The 22,951-nt window shown below is 44.3% G+C and overlaps 7 protein-coding genes across 7 annotated transcripts; 3 read left to right on the top strand and 4 right to left on the bottom strand.

Moving 5' to 3' along the window:
• Positions 1 to 7,369: 7,369 nt before the first annotated feature.
• Positions 7,370 to 8,141, top strand: LACBIDRAFT_315426 (uncharacterized protein; the record flags this gene model as incomplete). The annotated part of the gene is made up of 3 exons (XM_001878343.1): positions 7,370 to 7,532; positions 7,586 to 7,825; positions 7,876 to 8,141. 3 exons carry the CDS (start codon positions 7,370 to 7,372, stop codon positions 8,139 to 8,141), a joined length of 669 nt encoding a protein of 222 aa, XP_001878378.1.
• Positions 8,142 to 8,476: 335 nt separating this feature from the next.
• LACBIDRAFT_315425 (uncharacterized protein) lies at positions 8,477 to 9,554 on the bottom strand (the record flags this gene model as incomplete). The annotated part of the gene is made up of 6 exons (XM_001877990.1): positions 8,477 to 8,677; positions 8,721 to 8,816; positions 8,877 to 9,248; positions 9,302 to 9,409; positions 9,461 to 9,472; positions 9,528 to 9,554. 6 exons carry the CDS (start codon positions 9,552 to 9,554, stop codon positions 8,477 to 8,479), a joined length of 816 nt encoding a protein of 271 aa, XP_001878025.1.
• A 1,183-nt stretch (positions 9,555 to 10,737) lies between these two features.
• On the bottom strand, positions 10,738 to 11,723 carry LACBIDRAFT_324576 (uncharacterized protein; the record flags this gene model as incomplete). Its single annotated transcript, XM_001877989.1, has 5 exons — positions 10,738 to 10,773; positions 10,891 to 11,083; positions 11,165 to 11,382; positions 11,541 to 11,570; positions 11,628 to 11,723. The coding sequence occupies 5 exons, from the start codon at positions 11,721 to 11,723 to the stop codon at positions 10,738 to 10,740; spliced, it is 573 nt and encodes a 190-aa protein (XP_001878024.1).
• A 1,184-nt stretch (positions 11,724 to 12,907) lies between these two features.
• Positions 12,908 to 14,065, top strand: LACBIDRAFT_315422 (uncharacterized protein; the record flags this gene model as incomplete). Its single annotated transcript, XM_001878342.1, has 4 exons — positions 12,908 to 13,075; positions 13,130 to 13,221; positions 13,270 to 13,411; positions 13,535 to 14,065. 4 exons carry the CDS (start codon positions 12,908 to 12,910, stop codon positions 14,063 to 14,065), a joined length of 933 nt encoding a protein of 310 aa, XP_001878377.1.
• Positions 14,066 to 14,191: 126 nt separating this feature from the next.
• Positions 14,192 to 14,413, top strand: LACBIDRAFT_315421 (uncharacterized protein; the record flags this gene model as incomplete). The annotated part of the gene is made up of 1 exon (XM_001878341.1): positions 14,192 to 14,413. The coding sequence occupies one exon, from the start codon at positions 14,192 to 14,194 to the stop codon at positions 14,411 to 14,413; it is 222 nt and encodes a 73-aa protein (XP_001878376.1).
• A 1,379-nt stretch (positions 14,414 to 15,792) lies between these two features.
• Positions 15,793 to 18,497, bottom strand: LACBIDRAFT_324574 (uncharacterized protein; the record flags this gene model as incomplete). The annotated part of the gene is made up of 7 exons (XM_001877988.1): positions 15,793 to 16,046; positions 16,274 to 16,358; positions 16,468 to 16,610; positions 17,134 to 17,217; positions 17,279 to 17,476; positions 17,896 to 17,944; positions 18,153 to 18,497. 7 exons carry the CDS (start codon positions 18,495 to 18,497, stop codon positions 15,793 to 15,795), a joined length of 1,158 nt encoding a protein of 385 aa, XP_001878023.1.
• A 2,068-nt stretch (positions 18,498 to 20,565) lies between these two features.
• LACBIDRAFT_315416 (uncharacterized protein) lies at positions 20,566 to 22,701 on the bottom strand (the record flags this gene model as incomplete). Its single annotated transcript, XM_001877987.1, has 5 exons — positions 20,566 to 20,698; positions 20,754 to 21,189; positions 21,265 to 21,328; positions 21,377 to 22,409; positions 22,463 to 22,701. The coding sequence occupies 5 exons, from the start codon at positions 22,699 to 22,701 to the stop codon at positions 20,566 to 20,568; spliced, it is 1,905 nt and encodes a 634-aa protein (XP_001878022.1).
• Between the last annotated feature and the right edge of the window lie 250 nt (positions 22,702 to 22,951).

The raw sequence follows: 22,951 nt of genomic DNA, 5'->3' as shown, positions 1-22,951 counted from the left end.
GTGCCGTGAGACCAATTATCCCACCTCAGTGACCGGATTCATGTAAACGACGGATTTCACATCTGGCGTCTTGTGTTCGAGTAACCGTCCCGCTCGTGTAAGCAGGGAAAGAGGTCCTGGGGAAAGAATTTCTGTATAAATCTCTAGGGCAAAGTTTGACTGAATGAAAGAAAGACATGTACCGTACCAGGGGACTGCCTGAACCAATGTAGTACATCGTCTCACCCGGGAAAGGAATAAGTCGACCTTCAGGTGCTCATAAGTTCGTGCAGCGCTGCCCTCAGCTGGACTTATGAAAGCCCTGTTGCCCATACCACCACCTTGATCGAAGCCGACATATCCAGGAGATGGACCGACTAACCGCGGGCTTGAACGTCGATTATGACGCTAAGAAAAATACGAACGAGTGAATCAGCAACATCCTGGCACCCGCGTACACGAAGAGAACACCTACCTCAAAACGTGTGAATCCGCTTCCGTGCTCGCCATTGAACAAGAACCAACTGGAGGGCCTTTCAGAACTTTTTCCGCATCGGTGCTCGTCAGCCTCACCCAGGGTAGGACACGAATGGGCAAGGACGCACCTTACCCACACTTATTGACCAACAAACAAGAACAAGACCACGGGTAGATGAAGCACTTGTAATCCCAACCTTGACATGCGTTGGGCATCATTTATCGTGGATCCTGGCCCACAACTCTCGCTACCAGGATTTTTCAATCCACACACAGAAAGACTCAGTGTTAGACGCACATCGACAAAAGGAGGAGAAAAGGACGAACGCACAAAAACTAAATCAGCCCTCTACTCCTCCGACAAGTTTTGCAACAGGTCACCCGATTCCTTGGCAGACATGGGAGACATGGGAGACATGATTCGACGTTCCTATTCAGGTGCATCGCCAACGACAACTCCTAATTTCTACGAATGTGGTCCCGCACTGCCAGCGTCGGATAGGTAAAGAACCGCAGGTGTGAGACGAGATCAATCTGGCCCGATAGGTGTCTCCTACAATCGTGTCTCGAACCTGTTCGTTATCCAAGCACGCCCGCTGTATAAAAGATGATTGAGGCGGCACCAGGTTCACGCTGGTTTCGTTTGAACTCACTGATTTGCCACCCTAGTCAAGACTGTGACTTATTCCCTCCTCTCTCCCCCGTTGAATGCATGCATATCGTCCTTCAAGCTTTGCAGCTCACTTTGTGATGTCACGATCTGCCCCACTTTGCCCGCGAACCGTTCAAGGGGTGACTGGTTGACCGGTGGGGATGGAGGAGCGGATTGGAAGTTCTGGAGAACGGTTTACATGTCGAAATCGAGCAGGGGAGTTGAGGAAACGATGGAGTGTATACACACAGTACATTGGGTAATGCAATGCGCCCGCCCAATTTATGGTATAGGAACGACGAGGAAGAGGTAGGCCCAACCTAAATAGGGCCCCGGCCGATATTTCACTCCTGCTATCCCGAGAATATAGATGACGCGTCTAAGTGTACGTATATGCTGTCAGTAGGGATCACTCAAAAAAGTCAAGCCAAAGATGCATACGAACTTTGTTCACGAAGCAAATTCTGTCTTTCGTGTAGGAACTGTTCTGAAGAGAAGGTCCACGGCCAAAACCCCCCTCTAGCACGACGATACGACTCGACGTCGCAAGTCATGCATCTTGCGAGCATGGTAGTCTTGCACACAAACGTTCGCGCTTCTCCGAACCAGCGCCCAACGCGGCAGGAGTCAATGTTGGGCTGTGCTAGTGAGCGCTTCGCCCATGGAATGTGCCCCGGCAAAATGCGAAAAGATGCCTCATGATCAGCACGAGGCAGAATGGGGTTTGCTGCATTCAAGTGGTCGCTTCTTTCTTTCCGCCCCCATCTGTTCCGCTACAAACATGAGTGGAAAAAACGTCCTCCCAGATGCTCGTAATGTTATCATAACAGGTGGCATCATGCCTGCCGATATTGTACGTGATGTCACCAATGCCTAAGTTTATCCCGTGCTCATTGGTACCACAGATCAGTTACAACATTAGCCGTGGCGAAAGAACGACATCCGATGCAGCGATTCCTGCAAAACCAAACTCAAGCATTCGTTTCACAGGCGGGACTGATGTTCTTGCAAAACTGAAGGAACATTTTACAGCGAAAAGCACTGATAAACTCAACCATAGGAAATTCTTCTTGTTGTATGGCATGGGGGGTATTGGGAAGACTCAGATTTGTTTGAGGTTTATTGAGGACATGTCTGATTAGTAAGTACTCCAGCATAATACTTAATTCCTGTTCTCATTGGTCCCCAGCTTTTCCCATGTTTTCTGGATTGATGCATCTTCAGCTGGTACGATCACACAGGGACTGAAGGGAATCTGCAACCTTCCTGAGGCTCAGTCTTTTGCACTGGATGGCAGTCCTCAATCTGCTTTATGGTGGATCAGCTCCCTGAGAGATAACTATGTAATGGTCTTTGATAATGCTGATAATCTGACACCTGGAGAACTGGAGCAATATTTTCCATCTGGGCTAGGGGGGAATATTCTGATAACTAGTCGCAACTCTGGTCTAAAGCATCTGACTTTACATGAGAATTCTCTTGAGGTGAAAGAGATGGAAGAAAATGATGCTATCTCTTTACTCTTAAAGGCTGCTTGCTTGGATGAGTCTCAGGAAAATGTACAAGCTGAGGCTTCCAAGATTGTGAATGAGCTCTTTTGCATTCCTCTGGCTATTGATCAGGCTGGTGCTTTCATTGCTTATGGGGACAGAGACATCAGAGACTATCTTGATGAATATTCTCAACACAGAGAAAGATTATTATCTTACCCAGCTTTCAAAGGGGCATCTAAATATAACAGAACTTTGTATGGGACTTGGGAGCTATCATTTGAAGAAATTCAGCAAAGGGCTAAAAGTGATGATTCTCACAAAGCTAAGGCAGCTAAGAGTGCAATGTTTCTGCTGGCAATATTTGCCTTCTTCCATTTTGATGGTATTACTGAAGAAATTTTTTCTTATGCTGCTACTCAAGAGCATAAGGAATATGGAAATAATGAGCAGAGGTCTGCCTTACCTCTTGCAAGCTCTGTTATAGACCATACACTACTTCAGCTTCATAACACAGGAAAATGGGATAATTTCATCTTCAAAGAGGGAGTTCGAATATTACTGTCTTTTAGCCTGGTCAAACTGGTTTCATCCAAAGGCATCTATACCATGCATCCACTTATTCATGCATGGGCAAGAGATAGAATGTCCTCAGAAGATAGACAGAAATACTGTTTAATGGCATATGTCATGTTAGCTTGCTCTCTGTCAGGAGACTTTAATAAGCAGCCATATCAGTTCAGAAGGATTTTAGTCACTCATCTGAGGGCCAACATGATGCATAGTGTAATGGCAAAGAAGGAGGATAGATATTTTGATGATGCTCATGAAAAGTTTGGGAGATTGTCAATGGAACAGGGGTATAGTACTGAGGCAGAGAAGTTTCAAATTCAAGTACTGGATGAAAGAAGCAGAACTCTTGGAGAGGAGCACCCAAATACAATTTCAGCCATGATTAACCTTGCAGTACATATGGGAGTCTAGGAAAATATGCAGATGCAGAGAAGCTCGAAATCCAAGTTCTAGATATGAGAAATAGGCTGCTTGGAGAAGGACACCCAGATACAATCTCAGCCATGAATAATCTTGCATTGTCATATCACAGTCTAGGAAAATATACAGATGCAGAGAAGCTTCAAATCAAGGTTCTAAATATGAGAAACAGACTCCTTGGAGAAGAGCACCCAGATACAATCTGGGCCATGGCTCATCTTGCAAGTACATATGGGAGTCTAGGAAAATATTCAGATGCAGAGAAGCTTGAAATAAAAGTTCTAGATATGAGAAACAGACTTCTTGGAGAAGAGCACCCAGATACAATCTGGGCCATGAATAATCTTGCATTGACATATCACAGTCTAGGAAAATATGCAGATGCAGAGAAGCTCGAAATCCAAGTTCTGGATATGAGAAATAGGCTGCTTGGAGAAGAACACCCAGATGCAATCTCAGCCATGGCTAATCTTGCATTGTTATATCACAGTCTAGAAAAATATACAGATGCAGAGAAGCTTCAAATCAAGGTTCTAAATATGGGAAACAAACTTCTTGGAGAAGAGCACCCAGATACAATTTCAGCCATGAATAATCTTGCATTGTCATATTACAGTCTAGGAAAATATGCAGATGCAGAGAAGCTTCAAATCAAAGTTCTAGATATGAGAAACAGACTTCTTGGAGAAGAGCACCCAGATACAATCAACGGAATGGAAAATCTTGCAATAATAACCTGCAATCTACAGAAATATACAGATGCAGCCAAGCTAGAAGTCCAAGTTGTAGATGTGAGAAAGAAGATTTTTGGAGAGGAACATCCAGAAACAGTCCAATCGGTGGCATTACTTGCACAAATTAGATCTCAAGCCAACACAAATCCTACAAAAACTGAATCAAAGAAAGGTGGTGAGTCTTATCTAGTCTAGAGGGAAAGAGCACCCACATACACCATGTATAATTTTGCAGGTACATATGAGAGTCTAGGGAAATATGCAAAAGTTCTAAATATTGCAAAGAAACTTTTTGGAAAAGACCGCCCAGCCATGGCAAATCAAGAAACACCATACCATAGTCTGGGAAAGTACACAGATGCAAAAGAAATAATGGCTCCAATTCCAGACAGCAGAATAAAAATTTCAGCACCAGAACCCCCAGATGTGAGGGCCAATGATATAGCTATAAAACTTTTACAAGGCACAGTGGCAGACAAATTGCAGATTCAAGGTCTGGATGCTGGAAAGGAAGTAGTTGAAACAGAACACCCACACATAACTGTAGCCATGGCAAACCCTGCACCAAACAGCAAACAACTTGTACTTATAGCCAAAACTGCTTTGCAGCATCTTCAACAATGTGAAGCTGAAATCAAAACAGCTTTGTCACTCTCAGGGATTTCTGAGATGGACCACATACTTCTTGCTGGATTTAATGAATCTATCATCCACTCTGGTATTGGATATCTTGAGGAAATCCATATAATTTTGAAGAGTGAATTCCCCCCTGACAATGACCTCTTGTCTTCTCTTGGTAGAATTTTTTCACCGTTTCCTGGAATGATCTTCACTACTCTCCCACCTGGCTGCTTCAAGACACCAGTATTCAATAGTGAAGGAAAGGCCCAGGAATGGGATGAGGTTGTCTTTACACAGGCTCATACATATTCAAATCTTCAGATGGGAAATAAAATGAAGGAAATGGAAATAATGTCAGCCAATATTGATCCCAATGAAGGAAAAGTCCCATCTGGCTCGGGAAGTGGAGGTGATGATGGAAATGAAAAGAAGCAAGGGGACAACATGCCCCAAGGCAGGAGGATTGATAATGATCCTCAGAGAGGTAGCAAGAAAGATTCTGAGGGGGATGATGATGGCTCCAAGGAGGATGACCCAGATAATCCAGACTCAAAAGACCCCTCTAATGCTGACTTACCTAAAATCTCCTTCACCATTCAAACTGAGATCTATCCCCATGGTGAAGTACTGATTGCTTCAGAGTCTTCACCACCAAAGCCTTCCAAGTACATCCAATCACTACAGCTTGAAGGAAGCATTACTATTCAGACAAAATCTCCACAGCTCAAACCAAGGTGCCAAGCAAGCTCTTGTATTCAGTTCAAGGATCTTAGACTCCAAAGTAAATCAACTGTGGATCCTGCTCATTACCACCTTGCTCACTGTGAGGCAAAAATAAACACAAGAGAGGAATTCACTACATTTCATAATGTGAAACCAGCTTCTACACGTGCAGCTGGTTCTGAGAGCAAAGTTGTTGAAGGGAATAAACAAACAGATGCTGGTGCTGCTGGGATCACAGCTGGAACTAGTAATTATATGCCCACTGTGTCAGGTTCATTTGCAGGAACCAGAGCAAAGGAATCATCATCAACAAAGGAATTTACAGTCTTTAATTCAAAAATCACACATTCACATTGGAATGGGGCTATCTGGTGGAAGTTTATTGTCAATGACTGTTATCACCAACGGGATGGATTAGACCTGCAAGAATTGGACACTCTTCCATATGTAACATGTACATTTCAAGGCAGCTCTGATGATGCACCACCTCCCCCAGCACCTGATTTGTTTGGTGTTGAAGTTATGTCCTGTTGGTCATTGATTTCATTGGAAAGCAATTCCTTCTCTTGGTTGAGACCTTGGCTAGCCCTTGGAAGTTCAGAGGTGAAACCACCTACTCCTTATTCAAATCTTTGCCAGATTATGGAGCTGGATTTACCCTCACAATTATCAAAAGATTCTTACTACAAAGCTGTTGCAAAGGCAACACCCTCTGGCAACTGGATCTTTGATGCAAAGCGTAAATCCACACACCAGTTTCATCCCTACATGATATTCTCCAATTCAGAAGAGGATAAAATGTAAGTGGTACTTTCTAGAATCTCAACTTTGGCTGACATCTGATCTATACAAATTTTTGAATCAAGTTTGGGCTTTTAGGTACTTGTGTTTGAGGTTCAGATCATATCAAATTCATGTCAAGTTGGTTCTCAGCTCTTTTTTATGATAGCTCTAAAAAATAAATAAAATAAAAAATAGGAATAAAAAATAGTACTGGACTTAGTTACTCATCAGTGCAGAAAAATTGCTCTGAAATGTATTTTCTTTGATTACTTTGATTTCAAAATGGAACAGAAATCCAAAATATGTTTCTACCCCCTGTAGTCTTTGATCCAACCCTGGTTTACAAAGTACTGATCCAGCAAAACCCAAATGTACTGAGACAACCCCCATTATTAGATATATAAAGTACTGATCTAACCTTTTTATAAGTACTGATCCAGCATTTTCCAAGTACTGATTCAACTCTTTTGGAAGTGCTGATACAACCCCAGTTTTGATGTATTAAAGTACTGATCCAACCTGGGTTTTGGTGTATCAAAGTACTGATTCAACCTGGGTTTTGATGTACTAAAGTACTGATCCAACCTGGGTTTTGATGTATTAAAGTACTGATCCAACCTGGGTTTTGGTGTATCAAAGTACTGATCCAACCTGGATTTTGGCATATCAAAGTACTGATTCAACCTGGGTTTTGATGTATCAAAGTACTGATTCAACCTGGGTTTTTTACTTACCATATTTGGATTATGATCAATAATTCTTTTTGATTGATAACAGATAAGCTACATCTTGGCCACTTACCACCACCATTCTAGCCTCTGCTATACCACCACCACTCTAGCCTCTGCTATACCACCACCACTCTAGCCTCTGCCGTACCATCACCACTATAGCCTCTGCTGTCTCTGCACTCAAATATGCCATCAAAGCAATCAGGTCTCCAATATGCTACTGTAACTGAAGAGAAAGATGGTTCTCTGGCTTGCTCTTGTCAAGCATTTGATCAAACTGGCAAAGCTTGTGTTCATATCAAGGCTGCTAGGCTCCAGATTGCCTATGGACCAGTGACTGACTATATTGGTATGTCTTATTAGTCTTCAACTAAAAGAATAGCTGTACTGATGGAACTTAAGAACTTGAGACTATACAGAAAACTTGGGGTATCAAAGCAAAGGGCCAGAAGCAGAACCCTTCCAGGCCTATCAAGGGCCGCCATCATCAAGCTGTCTCTGATACAGCTGTTTCTAGGGAGTTGGATAAAATTCTCTCAAAATTAGAGGATGATTCTGATTCTGAGCCTCCATCTACTCTACTTCCGATTTCTGATAGTGATGAGGCTTATCAGTCTCTGGATGTCAAAATCCTTCAGAAAGGTATGTTTTATTTTGGCTCTTCTATTGATGACTTATTAATGAACTTTGAGGTCCTGGAGTCACACCAGGCAGACCACCAAAAGCTAAACCACTTCATCCTAATCGCACACCAGTTCGGTTCAGCCAGAAACCAGGACCCAAGCCAAAACCTCATAACTCTCTTTTACCATCTCAGTCAAAATCACCAACCAAGCCAGTCAACTTTTCTCCCAAGAAAAGTCCAAGCAAAAAGTTTCATTCAAACAAAAACAATGAATCAGATGAGGATATGGATGATCTTGAGGTAAATATAATATTTCAAAGTTTTTTTGGCTGATCAAGCATTTCAGGAGTTTAATCCTGATGAACAGCAGATGTTTCAATTGGATTATTCATGCTGGAATTCAGTGAAATATCAGCTCCGTCAGGATGAAATCATTGGTATTGTGGAAGTGCTTAATTCAATCAACACAGGAATATCAGGATCAACATTAGTTATGTCTGGTGGTGCACAAACAGTTGCCAAACATAAGTGTTTGACAGATTATCAGTCAAAACCTCAATCTAGATTAAATAGATCAAAAAAGATCAATAGAAAAAGAAATAACCAAGAATTACGTACATGAATCTTGACTTTCCAGGGACAACTACCAGTTTTTTGGCTTGCCTTCTTCACAACTCCCTTCTTTTCAATCTGCTGATCAACTCCCATAGCTTCTCTTCTGTTTTCCTCATTCTCATCACTAACATCTTCATCCTGATCTTCTTCAGCTGCAGATTCTTCTGACTCTGGAGCTTCAGCATTGCATCCACCAAGACATTGATACTCAACACAGAAGATAGGTCAAGATTCATCCTTATATTTTGAAGGAGCTTTGCGATTTTCAGTGGTCCAATTGAGAATAAATGGACGAGCACATATCTCTTTAGGCCGATCGCAAGGATGACCAAAAAATTGCATGGAAACAAGTCTGCTGGAGATTTTATACTCTTGAGGTGAGTAGCCATTCTCCTAAAAATCAGAAAAACAATTAGTATCAGGATTCAAATTTTTGAGAACAAAAGATATCACCCAATCCTGGAAAAGCTTGTATAAAACAGCTGTTCCTGTTTTCCCTAGACATTTCCACCCATCTCTCTCTCTTTGTTTGATCATATTCAGAGGTCTCATCTCTGAAGAATCAGCAGTTCCATGGCGTGGCTGTCGAACTGATTCTGCTACAACTGGAATCTGCCAAATCGATGTCTGCATACTGAATTGAACCATCTGAGCAGTCTGGGGAGTGTATTGATTGGCAGTAGTATCCTTCTTTCCAGCCTTATTAGGTGGTGTAACAGGCCGAAGAAACTGAGAAGTTGCAATGTTGTCCTGGTCATCGGGAATAGGGTCAGTTCTAGCCTTCTGATCTGTTTTCGATGGACGACCAGGTTTTTTGCAAGTGGGCTATATACAGATCTCACTTCAGAGTCTAGCTCAAATAAATATAAATACTGGACCTTAACAGGAGGCTTTAGTTTCTTAGCCTTGGACTGCAAGTCAGAATCATGATTCTGATCATCAATGTCCATATTGTCATCTGAGTCAAGGATCTGCTGGTGCTTGTGCTAAAACACACATGTTAGATTTTCCAATGAAGATTTGCATGTACTTTCTACCTTCTTAAAGCTCTTTATCACACATCAGTGATATTAGATGGGAAATGAATCAATCTAACAGACTTACCTGACGTTTCTTGTGACCTTTAGCCATAGTATGGAGAGGAGATGGTGGTACAGAGTCAAGATTACAATAGTTGTGGCAGGTGCATGCAGCTGATGGCAGGTGTCCAAATTAGGAAATTTGAAAAACCAGGGTTGGATCAGTACTTTTGTGAGGCAAAAACCTGGACTGGATCAGTACTTCTGTAAGGCAGAAAACAGGGTTGGATCAGTACTTCCATAGAACATTTTAGGGGCTGAATCAGTACTTTCATGGGAGATACTACAGGCTGAATCAGTACTTAATTAAACAAAACAGGGTTGAATCAGGAGTTTAAAAACTATAAAACCCAGGGTTAGATCAGTAGTTGAACATTCAAAAGAAGGGTTGTATTAGAACATTATATACCAGGGCTACATCAGTAGTTTAAGAGCTTGTAAAGAGGGGTTGGATAAGTAGTTTAAAACTTCAAAAGCAGGGTTGTGTCAGTACTTTGAGAGCTTGAAAAGAGGGTTGGATCACTGATCAGTAGTATAAAACTTCAAAAGCAGGGTTGTGTCAGTACTTTGAGAGCTTGAAAAGAGGGGTTAAATCAGTACATTACAAACCTGGGTTGGGTTTGTAGTTTCCTTAAGGTTGAATCAGTACTTCATATTTAGTTGGATCAGTACTTTTATTTTGGGGGTTGGATCAGTACTCATAAAAGGGGGGTTGGATCAAAGACTACAGGGGGTAAAAACCCATCTTGCAACAGAAATTTATACTATGTAAAACACTGACTCGGAATCAAGTGTTGTCAAATTTGACCACAAGTTCATGTTTTGTGTTACAGAGATAGATTTTTCTACTCAATTTCTTGTCTGTTCTGACTCTCTTAAGATTATCTATCCACAATCATTGAAAGGTATGGTATCCAGAAAGCTATAATGTATAGTGTTTGGAAGTCCGGTCTCGTGACTGGAAAAAGACTGTAACCAGACCGGACCAAGACCGCAAAAGACCGGACCTGCGGTTACGGTCTTTTATTTTTGAAATGTAAAGACCGCAAAAAGACCGGTTAACGTGAACCGGTCTTGACCGGTTTGGACCGGTTTTTTGTAGCCCCTTAAATACCATTTAAAACGCACCCAAGAACGTACGATTTGGTAAAAAAACGAGAGAGATATGAATTAAAATGTAAATTACTTTTGGGAATAATAGATGTACCAGACTTATTTTATAGAAGCACCAATACCTAACGGAATTTAACGTTCTTGGGCTCGTTTTGAAGCTATTAGAGATGTTAATAAATTTACCGATTCATAATTTTAAAATATTGGCCTAAAGACCGGTCATAAACCGGTTAAAACTGATGCAGACCGAAACCGGTCTATAGACCGCAAAAAACCGCGGTCTGCGGTCTTTTTGCGGTCCAGTCTGGTCTTTTGACTTCTGGGGAAAAGGCAGACCGGTTACGGTTACGGTTAACGCCCCTGGGCATCAAAAAACCGGACCGAACCGGACTTTCAAACACTAATAATGTATAACTTTGAAACCAAGTGTTTGTACTAGAGGCTAGAGCCTTTGTAGTGTCATCTACGCTGTCCACAAGACGCGCCACTCAGACAGCTGCCAAATAAAGGTCAATACACGCTTACGCTTTGGTAATCGAACACACTTACACCCCGCTTTCAAAGGTTTGCGCCTTGTTATACTGATGTCTCAGCCCCGCAGCGAGCAGATCCCTTGGCTCTTGAAATAGGGCCATATTGAGTCTACCCAGCCCTGTATGTATACGCCCTTGCTCGTCGTTGTTTACTGTGGCCGCAAGAGATGCATAGTACCCCGAGCTTTCGTAAAGGTGATCGAAGGACCTTTTCTCAGGAGAGGGCATGCAGTTCTGTTGAAATCTTCCAAGAGAGTGAATGTGAAGCTACGAAGGTATGATAACCTGCAGGAGCCGCGAGCATACTGGTCCATTTACGCCTCCTTAGCCCACTAAACATCACCATTGTTCACCTTGTGTAAAAACGACGTATCTCAATCCGCAAAGCTGACACTTGCGATCCAGAATGCAGCTTCGTAAAGCTGATCAAAGAAGGTCAGTATATGTTCGTAATTCTGATTTTGAAAGTGTATACTTACACCTTGTCTCAGGAGAGGGGCAGGGCGAAGCACCGTTTGTCTTTTGAAATCTTCTGAGAGGGTGAACGCGAATCTATGAGGGTATGTGAGTGTCATAATGATCTGCAGGAGTGTACTGACGTACCTTCATCGTTCAGCATGTCCTGGTTCCGTTGATGCCTCCGTAGGCCCCTAAACATCACCATTGCTGCTTTAAAGTGTTGTGACAACATATTTCCATCTGCAAGACTGGAACATGCAGTGGACGTTGCTTTTGAAGTCTTCCGAGAGAGTGAATGCAAAAGTACGAAAGGTATGTGAGTGTCATGCTAATCTGCAGGAGCATACTGACGTACCTTCATTGTTCAGCGTGCTCTGGCTCCGTTGACGCTTTCTTAGTGTATCTCCATTGTCCGCAGAACTGGCGCATGCAAGCCAGAACACTCGTCATCGGTTCGTTGGCTGAACAAAGCATCATCGTTTCCTTTGAAATTAACGTATTGACTTATGGTCCTTGTGTATGTGTTTGCTCGAGAGGGTGAATGCGAATCTACAAAGGTATGTGAGTGTCATAATAATCTGCAGGAGCGTACTAATGTGCCTTGATCGTTTAGGGTGTTCCGACTCCATTTACACTGCCATACTTAGCCTGCTAAACATCGCCATTGCTCGTCAAGACCAAGTCAAGACAACATATCACTGTCCGGAAAACTGGGACACGCGATACAGAACGCGGCTTCATATGGAGTGTCGAGTAAGTACATCAACAGGACTACGGCTGTCAGTGTTGTGCAGAAGATGCAATGCGATGTAAATACTTACTTTGGGCCATTCTTTACGATCCCGTAGCGTATGTGCTCGTTTTGCGCAGTCCTGCAACCTTCTGGCCACGTTCATGCATTGGCTTGCATGTCCACCCTTCGCATTATTGTTGCCTTGTTCGTTGTAGCTGGTAGAACAAGATCTGATAGCTGGAAATTTGTATAGAAAGGGATTGTGGTACTTACTCACTGTTGCATGTGTGTGCGCTTCGTTGAGTGTTGAGCTTGATTTGTTGTTGGATACTTTTGGCTGTCCTTGTGTGTATCGTTGAGTTTTGAACGTTGAACGCGTCACTAATTATCATGATGTCACGACTGCCCATCATCCAAGATGCCAAGGCTGATGACGACAGCACTTATCTTAAACTTCCTCTGCGAATACCTGCAAGAGGAACAGCGTAAACCTAGGCGGCGATAACCATATACCTTCGAACCAAAGTTCCAACTTCCAGCCAACTTTGTAGTGGAATTCTTACCATCATGCCCAGAACCAGAAACCCCCTCAGCCTCTCGCACATTGTCGACAAGATCGAGGGCACAGTTCAACATGCCCGAACTACTGTCTCCCCACACAACCCGAGACCATCTCTTGACCAGACGCTTGCAGCTCATGGCCTTGAGATTCCTTACATTGATTTGCAGATGCAGGTGACTGACTTTGTTCTTTGCACAAGGGTTATCTAACAAATATGTATGTAACAGTTCATCGGCGCGTCAGGACTGCCCAAGATGGACATAGTGGGTAGTGCAGATCCATATTTCGTCGCAAACCTTGATGGAAAGCTGTCTTTCATGTATGTCTTTCCATTTTCTCCAGCAGCGGGCTTAACGTAAATTTTCAGGTCTATGGTCAAGCAAAACATGCTATCTCCCATGTGGAATGAGATATGGTGTGTCAAGAACATCCCCAGCACGGCTAACCTCCAAGTCAAGGTGATGGACAAAGATGAGGGGGTGACGGATGACTACTTCGGCAAGTTCTCCGTGAGAATCACTCCTGGGTCGAGATAGAAGGAACGGTGTTCAAGATTGCAAGGGGGACATTTTGGATCAAGGTGACCATCCTTTCTCACATAAAAAAAGTTGTAACTCATTATCCAATTCCAGATTGACAGCACGCCCTCACAGGACAAACACCACCTCCAATTCCCCTACCTCTTCGATGGCCCCATCCGTTACTCGCGACACTACTCCCCCACCGTCGGCCGCCTCACCAACCTCAACGACGCACGGCTCTACTCAACATGGAAGATCTTCCTCAAAGGTGTTCCCCTCTTCTTCCGGGACACCTTCCAGCCATGGAACCGGAACTACAAAGCCACGCAAAGCATCTTCCAAGGGGGCCCTGCCTCCCTCGCCGTACGGTCTGGAATCCAGGCAGGCCATCGGGTGTTATATGCCTGTACTGCGGACAATGCCTTTGGTATCATCGAGGATAGTAACGGAGTCCTGGAGCTATTACACACCAGTTCCCAGGACGACATAGGCCCGATTGCGCAAAGGGTGAAACCAGCAGTGTACACATACATCATCTCAGCCAAAGACGACTCGTTCCAGTTCTCCAAAACAGGTGCAGCCTTCTTCGTAGACTTTGCATCCAAACACGCCCTCCACAGCAACTGCGCAGAAGTCGTCTGATACAGCAGTGAGTTCCATCTGCGTCCTGAAGGTGGTTGGCAGAACTTCAATGACTCCACACCTGACGACACTGTAAAATGGGAATTTGTGATTGACAATAACTCAGGGACGTATGCGCCTGATAAGATGCTTCTTCCTGAGGTGAAGGAGTTGTTTGAGTACAATTTTCAAGGGTTGGTGGTGCTTGCGATGGATAGGGAGGATGAGAGGTTGGTGGAGAGTAGGGAGGTGTGTAGGGCTTATGCGCTCAAGTGGAGGGGGGTGAAGACAGATGAGCTGGAGCCCCATGTTAAGGAGGGGGAGGTTACGCTGTCGGAGAGCAGTGGGCAGCTGGAGGCCAGAAGATGATTTGTAGAAGGTGGAGATCTTGCTTCGTCATCCCCACAGCTACTCCTGCGAACATTCTTGCTGCTCCTGTTGAGCTTCAGTCAGTGCCGCCATCTCCCTTCCCACCCCGTTGCCCTCCTCGCTTGATGTGGCAGGAATGAATCCATGCTCCTCGATGATCATGATTTCCCGCTGAAGCACAGCACGTTCAGCTATTTGGGCTCTCCTTCGAAGGTCGCTCCTTAGATACATGGATACCCTTGATAGGATTCTTTAGGATACACATTCCATGTTATAGAAGGACTTACTTGAATTCTCGCATGTTTCCGAGTCGATTCAATGTCCGTGTTGCTGCCAGACCAACAAAAATGCAGCCATTTAAAGTTAAAAGGCAGATTGGCAGTCAGCTGTGAAAAGTGGTAAGTTTTCGATGTTTTTTGGCTATATTTTTGGTAAAGTGGGACTTACAAGTGGAACCTCCCCATAAATTTCATTATCAACAACAAACGAGTCCTATTTACAAAGTGTGACAAAACCAAACAAATGCGTCCTCTTGCCAAGTTACACAGCGAAATGACTGGTAAGTGCCAGGGTTTGGGTTATCTTATCTGCTGAGAACTTGGTGACATTTGCAGCTAGATTTCACAGGTAAGTTCATGAATACTCACATAAAGACAAAACTGACATCTTACTCTAGGCTGTAAATCACTGTTGAAGATGGCAAGGGCATAGTTGGCGAGCTGTTGAAGGCAGAGAAACGTGCACAAGGCGTTGATGCGTACTTGGGACATGGAAAGAAGTAAGTGATCATTCTACACTCGAATCAATGTAAAACTCACTGCAATGTGCGGCGGATTTGCAGACGATCAACAGCACCCTCAACATGCTTTACGGACATCAATTCGTCACACCGAGTCTTCGTAAGATCAATTAGAGGCAATGACAGCGAAGTTCAAAAACTTATGCCTTCCATTGAGGACCAAATCACACCTCGATGACGGACTGGCGTTGAAGGTGGCTAGGGCAGACTCAGTGACGTGGCAAAGCTTGGGAAACCTTCGAAAGTGGTGATGTGCATGAACACCCTTCAAAAAGAAGTAAGTTTATTACTTCAGCACTCCAAGCACCATAAACTCACTTGTATACGAAAGCTACAACGGGCGGCCGATATCAACGATTTGCCGAACATGGCCATGTTGTGGCGAGGTTTGGAGAGATGGCGATGTAACAATGCAAGTAAATGATCACACCACAAAGGTATGTTGAACCCTTTGCCAAATCTTCACAAATTGAGTGCATATCATCGTTCCAGCCCACAACATCAACTGAAAACAAACAAGTCATGCCCAGATAAAGTTGGTATGCGACCTGCGCTTAGACACGGTCTTTAGTGGACGGCGCTATGTCATGTCGTAACCTGGGAGATTCATGGCAAGATGGAACTGTTCCGAAGGCTGGAGGGTGGCGTGCGAGCGTTTTGCGGACGACGATGCATCGTCTTGGGACCAGGAGGGGTTCAGGGCGTTGGGAACAGTTGGAAAAACTTGGGGAGCATCGGACATCCGAGGTGATGTAACTCTGAGTGAATTTGTTTTCCTGGAAGGTCGGCGCTGGTGGGCATTGGTTTTGCAGACGAAAATCCATCGTTGTGGGCCTGGAGGAGTGCAGGGTGTTGTGCATAAGTTTTGAAGGAACAATTTAGCATGGCCACAGGGTATACAAGTGTTTTCCGGAAAACAATATATCATTTTCGAGTCAGGAGACGTGTACCATGACGTGGTGCAGTTGATAATGCGAAAAGGAAGCTAAAGGATGAGAGTAAGTCAGTTGGTTTCCTTGAACATATGCAGACACTAACTTACCTCTGCAGAGTCGACGTACCCCCGTTTAGCGGACGTCGATACATATAATCAATGTTGAGGCAGTCTTCAGCGATGCCAGGAACAGTGATGTGGATGTGGTGTACCTATTAGGGAAATGTCAACAATAACGATGTCGCAAATGTATGAGCAGACGAGAGTTCTATGATAAGTTGGTAAGTATCATCCTCGTCATCAAAAGAATAAATGACTTACATGCATTAAAAAAGACAACGGCGTGAGAGGTGCTTCGCAGTGCTCATCCTCCCTGTCACCCTCATCTTCGACTACAAAACTTGAACTGTGGGCCAATGGTCCGCTCGCCGCAGGGCTGAAACCCCAGAAAATAGCACAGAAATCTTCGAAAAAAGGTGAGTGTCAACACATATTTAACTACCAAAAAGAATAAATGACTTATGTCCATCTGAAAAGAGATCAGTGTGGCGGTGCTTCGCACCACTCATCCTTGAATGTGTCCTCCACCTTCATCTTCAACTACGAAGCTTGAACCGCAGGCCAGTATCGCAAAAAGGAAGCTGAAGATGAAAGTAAATCAGTTTTCTTCCTTGAACGTTCGTGGACACTAACTTACCTTGGCAGAGTTGATGTACCCCCATTTAGCGGACATCAATACATATAGTCAACATTGAGGCAGTCATCAACAATGCCAGAAACGGTGACATGGATGTGGTGTACATAGGGAATTGTCAACAATAATGATGCTGCAGATGTACAAGCAGATGAGAACTCTGTGATAAATTGGTAAGTATCATCCTCATCATCAAAAGAATGGATGACTTACATGCATTCAAAAAGAGATAGGCGTGAGTGGTACTTCACACTGCTCATCCTCAAACGTTCATCCTCAAACGTGTCATCCACCTTCATCTTCGACTACGAAGCTTGAACTGAGGGGCAGTGGTCCGCTCGCCGCAGGGCCAAAACCTCGGAAAATAGCACAGAAATCTTCGAAAAAAGGTGAGTGTCAGTACATATTTAAGTATCTGGAATACAAGCAAGGGCTTACCTTTGTTGAAAAGAAAGCAGGTGCTGCGCACCTCTTGCAAGGACCACAGATGATGATGGGCCATGGCCCAGAGGTAGGTTAACTGGCTTAGAGCGAAGTAACATATATGAAGGTTCACAAGGGACAAGACATTCTTGATGATGTCTTGAATGACAAGTACCATATGGAAACCGTAGGGAAGAGGGTCATTTGGACACCCTAGGAAGAGGAGAGGAGGAGGAAAATGGAGAAGTATTTTGAGAAGCTTTATACCTGAAGATGCCAAGTCCTACGGGGATCTGCAGGATCTTTTGGCCACGGTTAGGTTATTTTTGCAATGGCTTGGGCAGCAACCCTTTGGCTACCAATGGTTTCTCACAACTACAATCATGATCCCACTAATCTACCCTGACATCTCTCTAGCATCTCAGAGTTATTTCAGCCAATCAGAACTGATCTCAGTAAATTCAATGGCCTTCCTGGCTGCCACTGTTCTCTAGTTATTTTCTTCACTTAGTTCGTTGAAGTTCCCTCACAATTCATGCTCATTTCAGCAGAATAAAGTACCTGGCAGAGAACCACTGACAAGTACTTCATTCTGATGACATGGGCATGAACAAAAAAAAAATTGAACTGACCTAAACTCTGGCAATCACCAAGCTCACCGAGATTCTGAGATTCCAAAGTCTGAAATATTACCCTTGAGGCACACCATACAATCACAAAATGCCAGCTCATGGAATAATAATAACCCCGATGAGTGATCAAAGTGTATAGCAACATCATTTGGTCAGCATTTACAAGGGTTGCGAAATTCTGGACCCACAAAAGAATCCCGAGCTTTGAGTTGGGTTACGAGATTGAGATAAGGAGGGGTATGATGCCTTCCACTTACAGCAGTGATATGCTGTTGCTCAAGGGTGAGGCATGCAGTGGTAGATGGAACAGAGGTTGAAGGGGATGATGGGCATTGGAAGTGGCAGGCTGCGATGAAAGCAAGTTGTTTTGTGTTTGTGAATGAATTGGATAGAGGTGACAGTTCAAGAAGAGCAAGTCCACCCTTTGTGGTTGGTTGGTTGCGAAAGATAAGGGTTACAACTGGGAAAGGGCTAGACTGTGTTGCTGCTGCTGAAGCTAGTAAGGTTTTTGTCGCTGTGAAGCTGGGTTTGTGCATCCAAAGGTGATCTGACGAGTGGAGAGGCGAGGTATGTTTGTTTAATTTCTTACTTGTTTCGTTCATTTTATCTTTGTAGATCTTGCAGCGTCAAGCTCACTGCCACCTTGTGAAATCGACTCATATTCCGCAAATCACTCTGTTGTGGTTATATCAGGTGTGCTTTACTTTGTCTGCTCCTCAGCTTGTGAAAGAAAGGTGACTTTTGCTGCCAGCTGCATACAAGCCTGAGTTGTATTTGGCAACTTGAATTTGCCGTTTGTATTCATAACTTTTATTGCAATTTATGAACAAGAAGAATTTATTGAAACAATACCTTATTTGATACTAGTGATGTATTTACAGAAGTAGAGAAAAGAATCAAGTGAGCGCGTTGCTTGGTTGTGCTGCGCGTCGAGGATGAAGAGAGGGTGCGTGAGACAAAGAAAGGCCCATCTCCTCCTCCTCCGTTTCCGCTTCTTCCTCTTTGCGCACTCTTCATTTTTTCATCAAGGGTTCAGCTCTAGACCTGATTGATACTTCCTTCTATCCTCTCTAGCAACGCTCATCCCTTGATTTCTGAAATTCTTCTTGTTTCTCATTCCTTTGTCCAGGTCCCCGTAGTGAGTTCTAATTCTACAAAAAGTGCTAGCGCATTGCGGGTTTCTTCTGCCAAGGTTCTGCATCATAAATTAGTGCAATCAAGGGTCCTCCTTGACAGGCAAAACACGTCTCACCCAGCAATTTTGTGTGATCTATGTGGCGAATGTTCATTTGATGCTGGGTAGGAGGCCTCCTCCGTTTTCTACCAACCAATTGTCCATTCTTGTGTATCCCCCTATTGGATATTTTTCTAGGGGAGCTGATGCAGGATACTACATGGCTGTAGAATCTTTTTTCTTATAGTATTTCGACTTCGTTGAGTGATGCAATTCCGAATGCTAGAATCCTTCAACGTTCAACATCACATTTCAATCTTCACTTAAGTACGCACAAAAATACGCTTTTCCATTTTCATTTATACCAATTCACGACAACAAACTCAATCTATTCTACTACTATAACTGAATAAAACAATAAAATGAGGAACAGAGGGGAGAAGATACTTACACAAATTGCGAGCGGCATGTATCTCCGATCATCCATCTCCGGACTTGCCACCGCGATTCGTTTCCATCCCATCCATTGAATGTTCCGTTCCCTGACAGGTACGTGCTATTCGGATACGCCCGTACAGCCCTTTTGAATTTGTATAAAAGCCGGGCGACTTTGTTGTTAAATCTCCATTCCCTTCCTCCACTTCTCTCCTTGCTCCTCTGCTCCCTCTCGCACTCCTAGCTACTGTGGCCTTCTTCTTCACCACCATCTTCGTCGTTGAAATCTGTCAAACGCTCACTATGACCAGGTAAGTCTTTCAACGCTACTCTCGACGATGAGCAGGACTTGAGTACTAACCGGCCGGAATTTAGACCTTCTGGTCTAATCCTCGCTGGGTAATGTGGGTTGTTTATTGATTCTGGATAAAAAGGTACGTTAGTGTTTGATCCAACACAGGTGTTTTACTCACAGATGCACTTGCAGAAGTTCCTGTAGTCAACTTTACGAGTTAAAGGTGAGTATTTCTTTATTCCGCAGAGACATGCAGGTACTCACCATATGTTCCTGCCAGGCTTTCAGCCCCAGTGAAAACCCCCCCTGTTCAGATCGGGTTTGACCGGGTCAAATTGATTTACTTCTACATTTCTCGAAGTGTTCGATCTAATCTGAAATCCAACGATTTTTGGCCACCACTTAGAAAAATGGCCTAGTGCAGTCTATCCATAGCGTAAAAGTTAGAAATTTTTCAAGATTGATATCTGTCGCCAACCGAAAACCTCACGTCAGGAGAATCCAGCAAACTCTGTCAGGAACGAGAAATGTATATATTGAATTAGCTGACAAATCAGCTGCACTATGTATATCCCTCATTGTAAATTATCGGTCCCCTTCCGAACCCTCTTCTCAACCTTGCCTTGTGCATCCGGTGTTCATGCATCCATCAAGTACCCTGATCGTGTCCTCAATATCAACAAAATGACATGGCATTGTGAAAGAATTACCTTTAGCCGCTTCGCCTCAGCCTCATACACCTGAAAGAGAGATTATTGATCAGTAACTATGCGTGTATCTGTTCATAAAGCTGGAAAGGCACCTTCTTTTGCTCCGGAGATAATCCAGAAAAGTATTTGTTGAAGTCGTCCTTCGTACCACTAGGGTTCGTTTTCAACCACTCTCGGCCGCAAATGTTCCTACATGAAAGATAGTGAAGAGTGTCCAAGAACCCAAACACTCACACACACGTACCTTGCGGTGTGAGCAGGTCCTGGCCGAAACTTTGTCACCTTAGGCTTGTGTGCCCTGGACTCCTGCACTGGGCCAGGAACCGGTGCGCGAACTGGTGGAACAACGGCTGCTCCAGAGGGAGGCAGAACAAGGGGTTGCAGGTACGAGCTCGAGTTGACTGAGTCAGACCTGGTTTCTTTGCAGGACATAGAGGCCCTCATTGTGGAAACAGGAGCAAGTGGTTGGGATAGGGCCAAGTCAGAGGAACTAGATGACTTGGTATTGCTGCTGCGAGCACACACGTCGGAAAATGGAGGGAGTGGCTGCTGGGCAATGCTGGAGACAGGGGAGCTGGATGAATCCGCGCCGATTTCCTTTTCACATGAAGTGGAGCCATCGATGGGGCCGGTAAGCGATGCTGGTTTTTCTTGGGGGCTAACAGCAGCTCTGGGGTCATCTGTACAGCATAAAACGTTTCAAATCACACAATGATGCTTGAACTGAGCCACAATGCACGGGAAATAAGACTTACCTCTTAGAGGAGTTGGAGGCATCTGTGGGGTAGAAGCCAACGAAACCGACAACTGATTGGGAACCTGTCAATGCAAGTCAGTGATATATCAGATAAGTATGGCAACGCGTACATGACTGGAGAAGGCTGATTGAAGAGACGGTGCTGGATATGCAGAGGTGCCAACGCTCCTGATCAGCATGTCAACTTGTGTATCAGAGCCTTCCAGATCTTGATCGGTATTTATGCTCGCTGGTGTTTCGGATTCTCTTTCATGGACCGTACCATTGACCGAAGTTGACAGCTCCCAATCGTCGGAGGGCGGGCTGACAGTGAGAGCAGGGGTGTTGGATCTCGAAGCGGTTGTCGCGTGTTGCAGCCTGGTATCACCAATCTTGAGGGCAGTCTTTTCCTGCGTGAAAGTGGATGTAGCAGGCGGCACCAAGCAGCGGTTACTGGACAACATTGAGTCACTATGGTCGTTGATGGAATTTGTAACAGAAGGCGCTGGGGAGGCTATTCTCATCTTCTTACCCGCTGGCTCCGGAAGTTCAGATAATTCACGCCGTTTCACTGAAAGGAGTCGAGGGTCGCCGTCTTCTTGCTTCACTACGTGGTTTTCTAAATTATGAAGGGCCCAATTGGGATAGTTGTCAGTGGCAATTTGATCAGCTTTCCAGTCATATGCACAGAGTCGAAGCTCGGGGAAGCAAGAACACATTTCACACCGATACTGTTGAGAAGTCTCAATGTCAACTTTCCCCCATTTCTTTGGAGCCTTGCCTGACTGGGCAAGACAATTCCAGATGGACCGTGCACATTTTCGCATTTCACTCGCGCGATATCCGTCGACGACCATCCCGAACTGATCTTCTACGTATCGCATTGTAATGTTTTGTCCAGGCGTCGATTTTTTTCCACCTGCTCTTGTGGAAGATTTGCCGATTTTCGTTATGCCTATGTCTTGCTTTTGTTGATCGCTCCATGCCTGTTTGAACCAATATCGTATTTTTGGATATTGGCGCTGATCAAGGGTTTCTCCTTGCATGGAGTTCGAGGATGGAATAGTAGGTGGGTTTGAGAGACCGTTGGACATGTCGATGTTGCAGGGTTGCATTGACAAGATAGCGCCTGGTAATGAACTCGCAAGCGTTTGGTAGAGGCGACTGAATATTACAGCCTGTTGTCAGCTATCAGTCTGAACAAAATCTATGCTTACTTGATCGTTTGGTTCTCCGTTTTGAGAATCAAATTCTGCTCCTTCAATTTGCGGATCTCCTCACGTAAAGATCTATTATCTTGATGTCCAACGAACAGGCGTTGAAGGCGAGAGTCTTCCAATGGTGAATTGCTGCTATAGGAACTGGAGTGGCTTCGGTCAACGGCGTTGTCGGTAAGGTAAGTTTGGCTCCATCCAAGGTGAGACGATCTCTGCAGCAGGTCACTACTGGCGTCCATATCGAAGTCGATGGATCTAGCTTCACTGGAAATATTAGAGCCCTACAACCAATTAACCAAAGTCAATGCATCATATTGACAGGGGCGTTAGGGAGGCTCGAGGAGCGACGTGAAGTAACTCACACTGCTCTCATAACGGTGCATGAAATTGTGGCCACGTCCATTTTCATGTTGGCTACTATTTCTGTGCCGACGGCTGTTGTCCTGGTCAGAAGATGAATAGTTTCGTCCAATCCTGTTCAGATGAGGC

This window comes from Laccaria bicolor, genomic scaffold (genome assembly GCF_000143565.1).
Source record: "Laccaria bicolor S238N-H82 LACBIscaffold_6 genomic scaffold, whole genome shotgun sequence".
NCBI lineage: Eukaryota > Fungi > Basidiomycota > Agaricomycetes > Agaricales > Hydnangiaceae > Laccaria > Laccaria bicolor.
The sequence above is the reverse complement of the archived record's forward strand: the minus strand, read 5'-3'. Positions and strand labels throughout refer to the sequence as shown.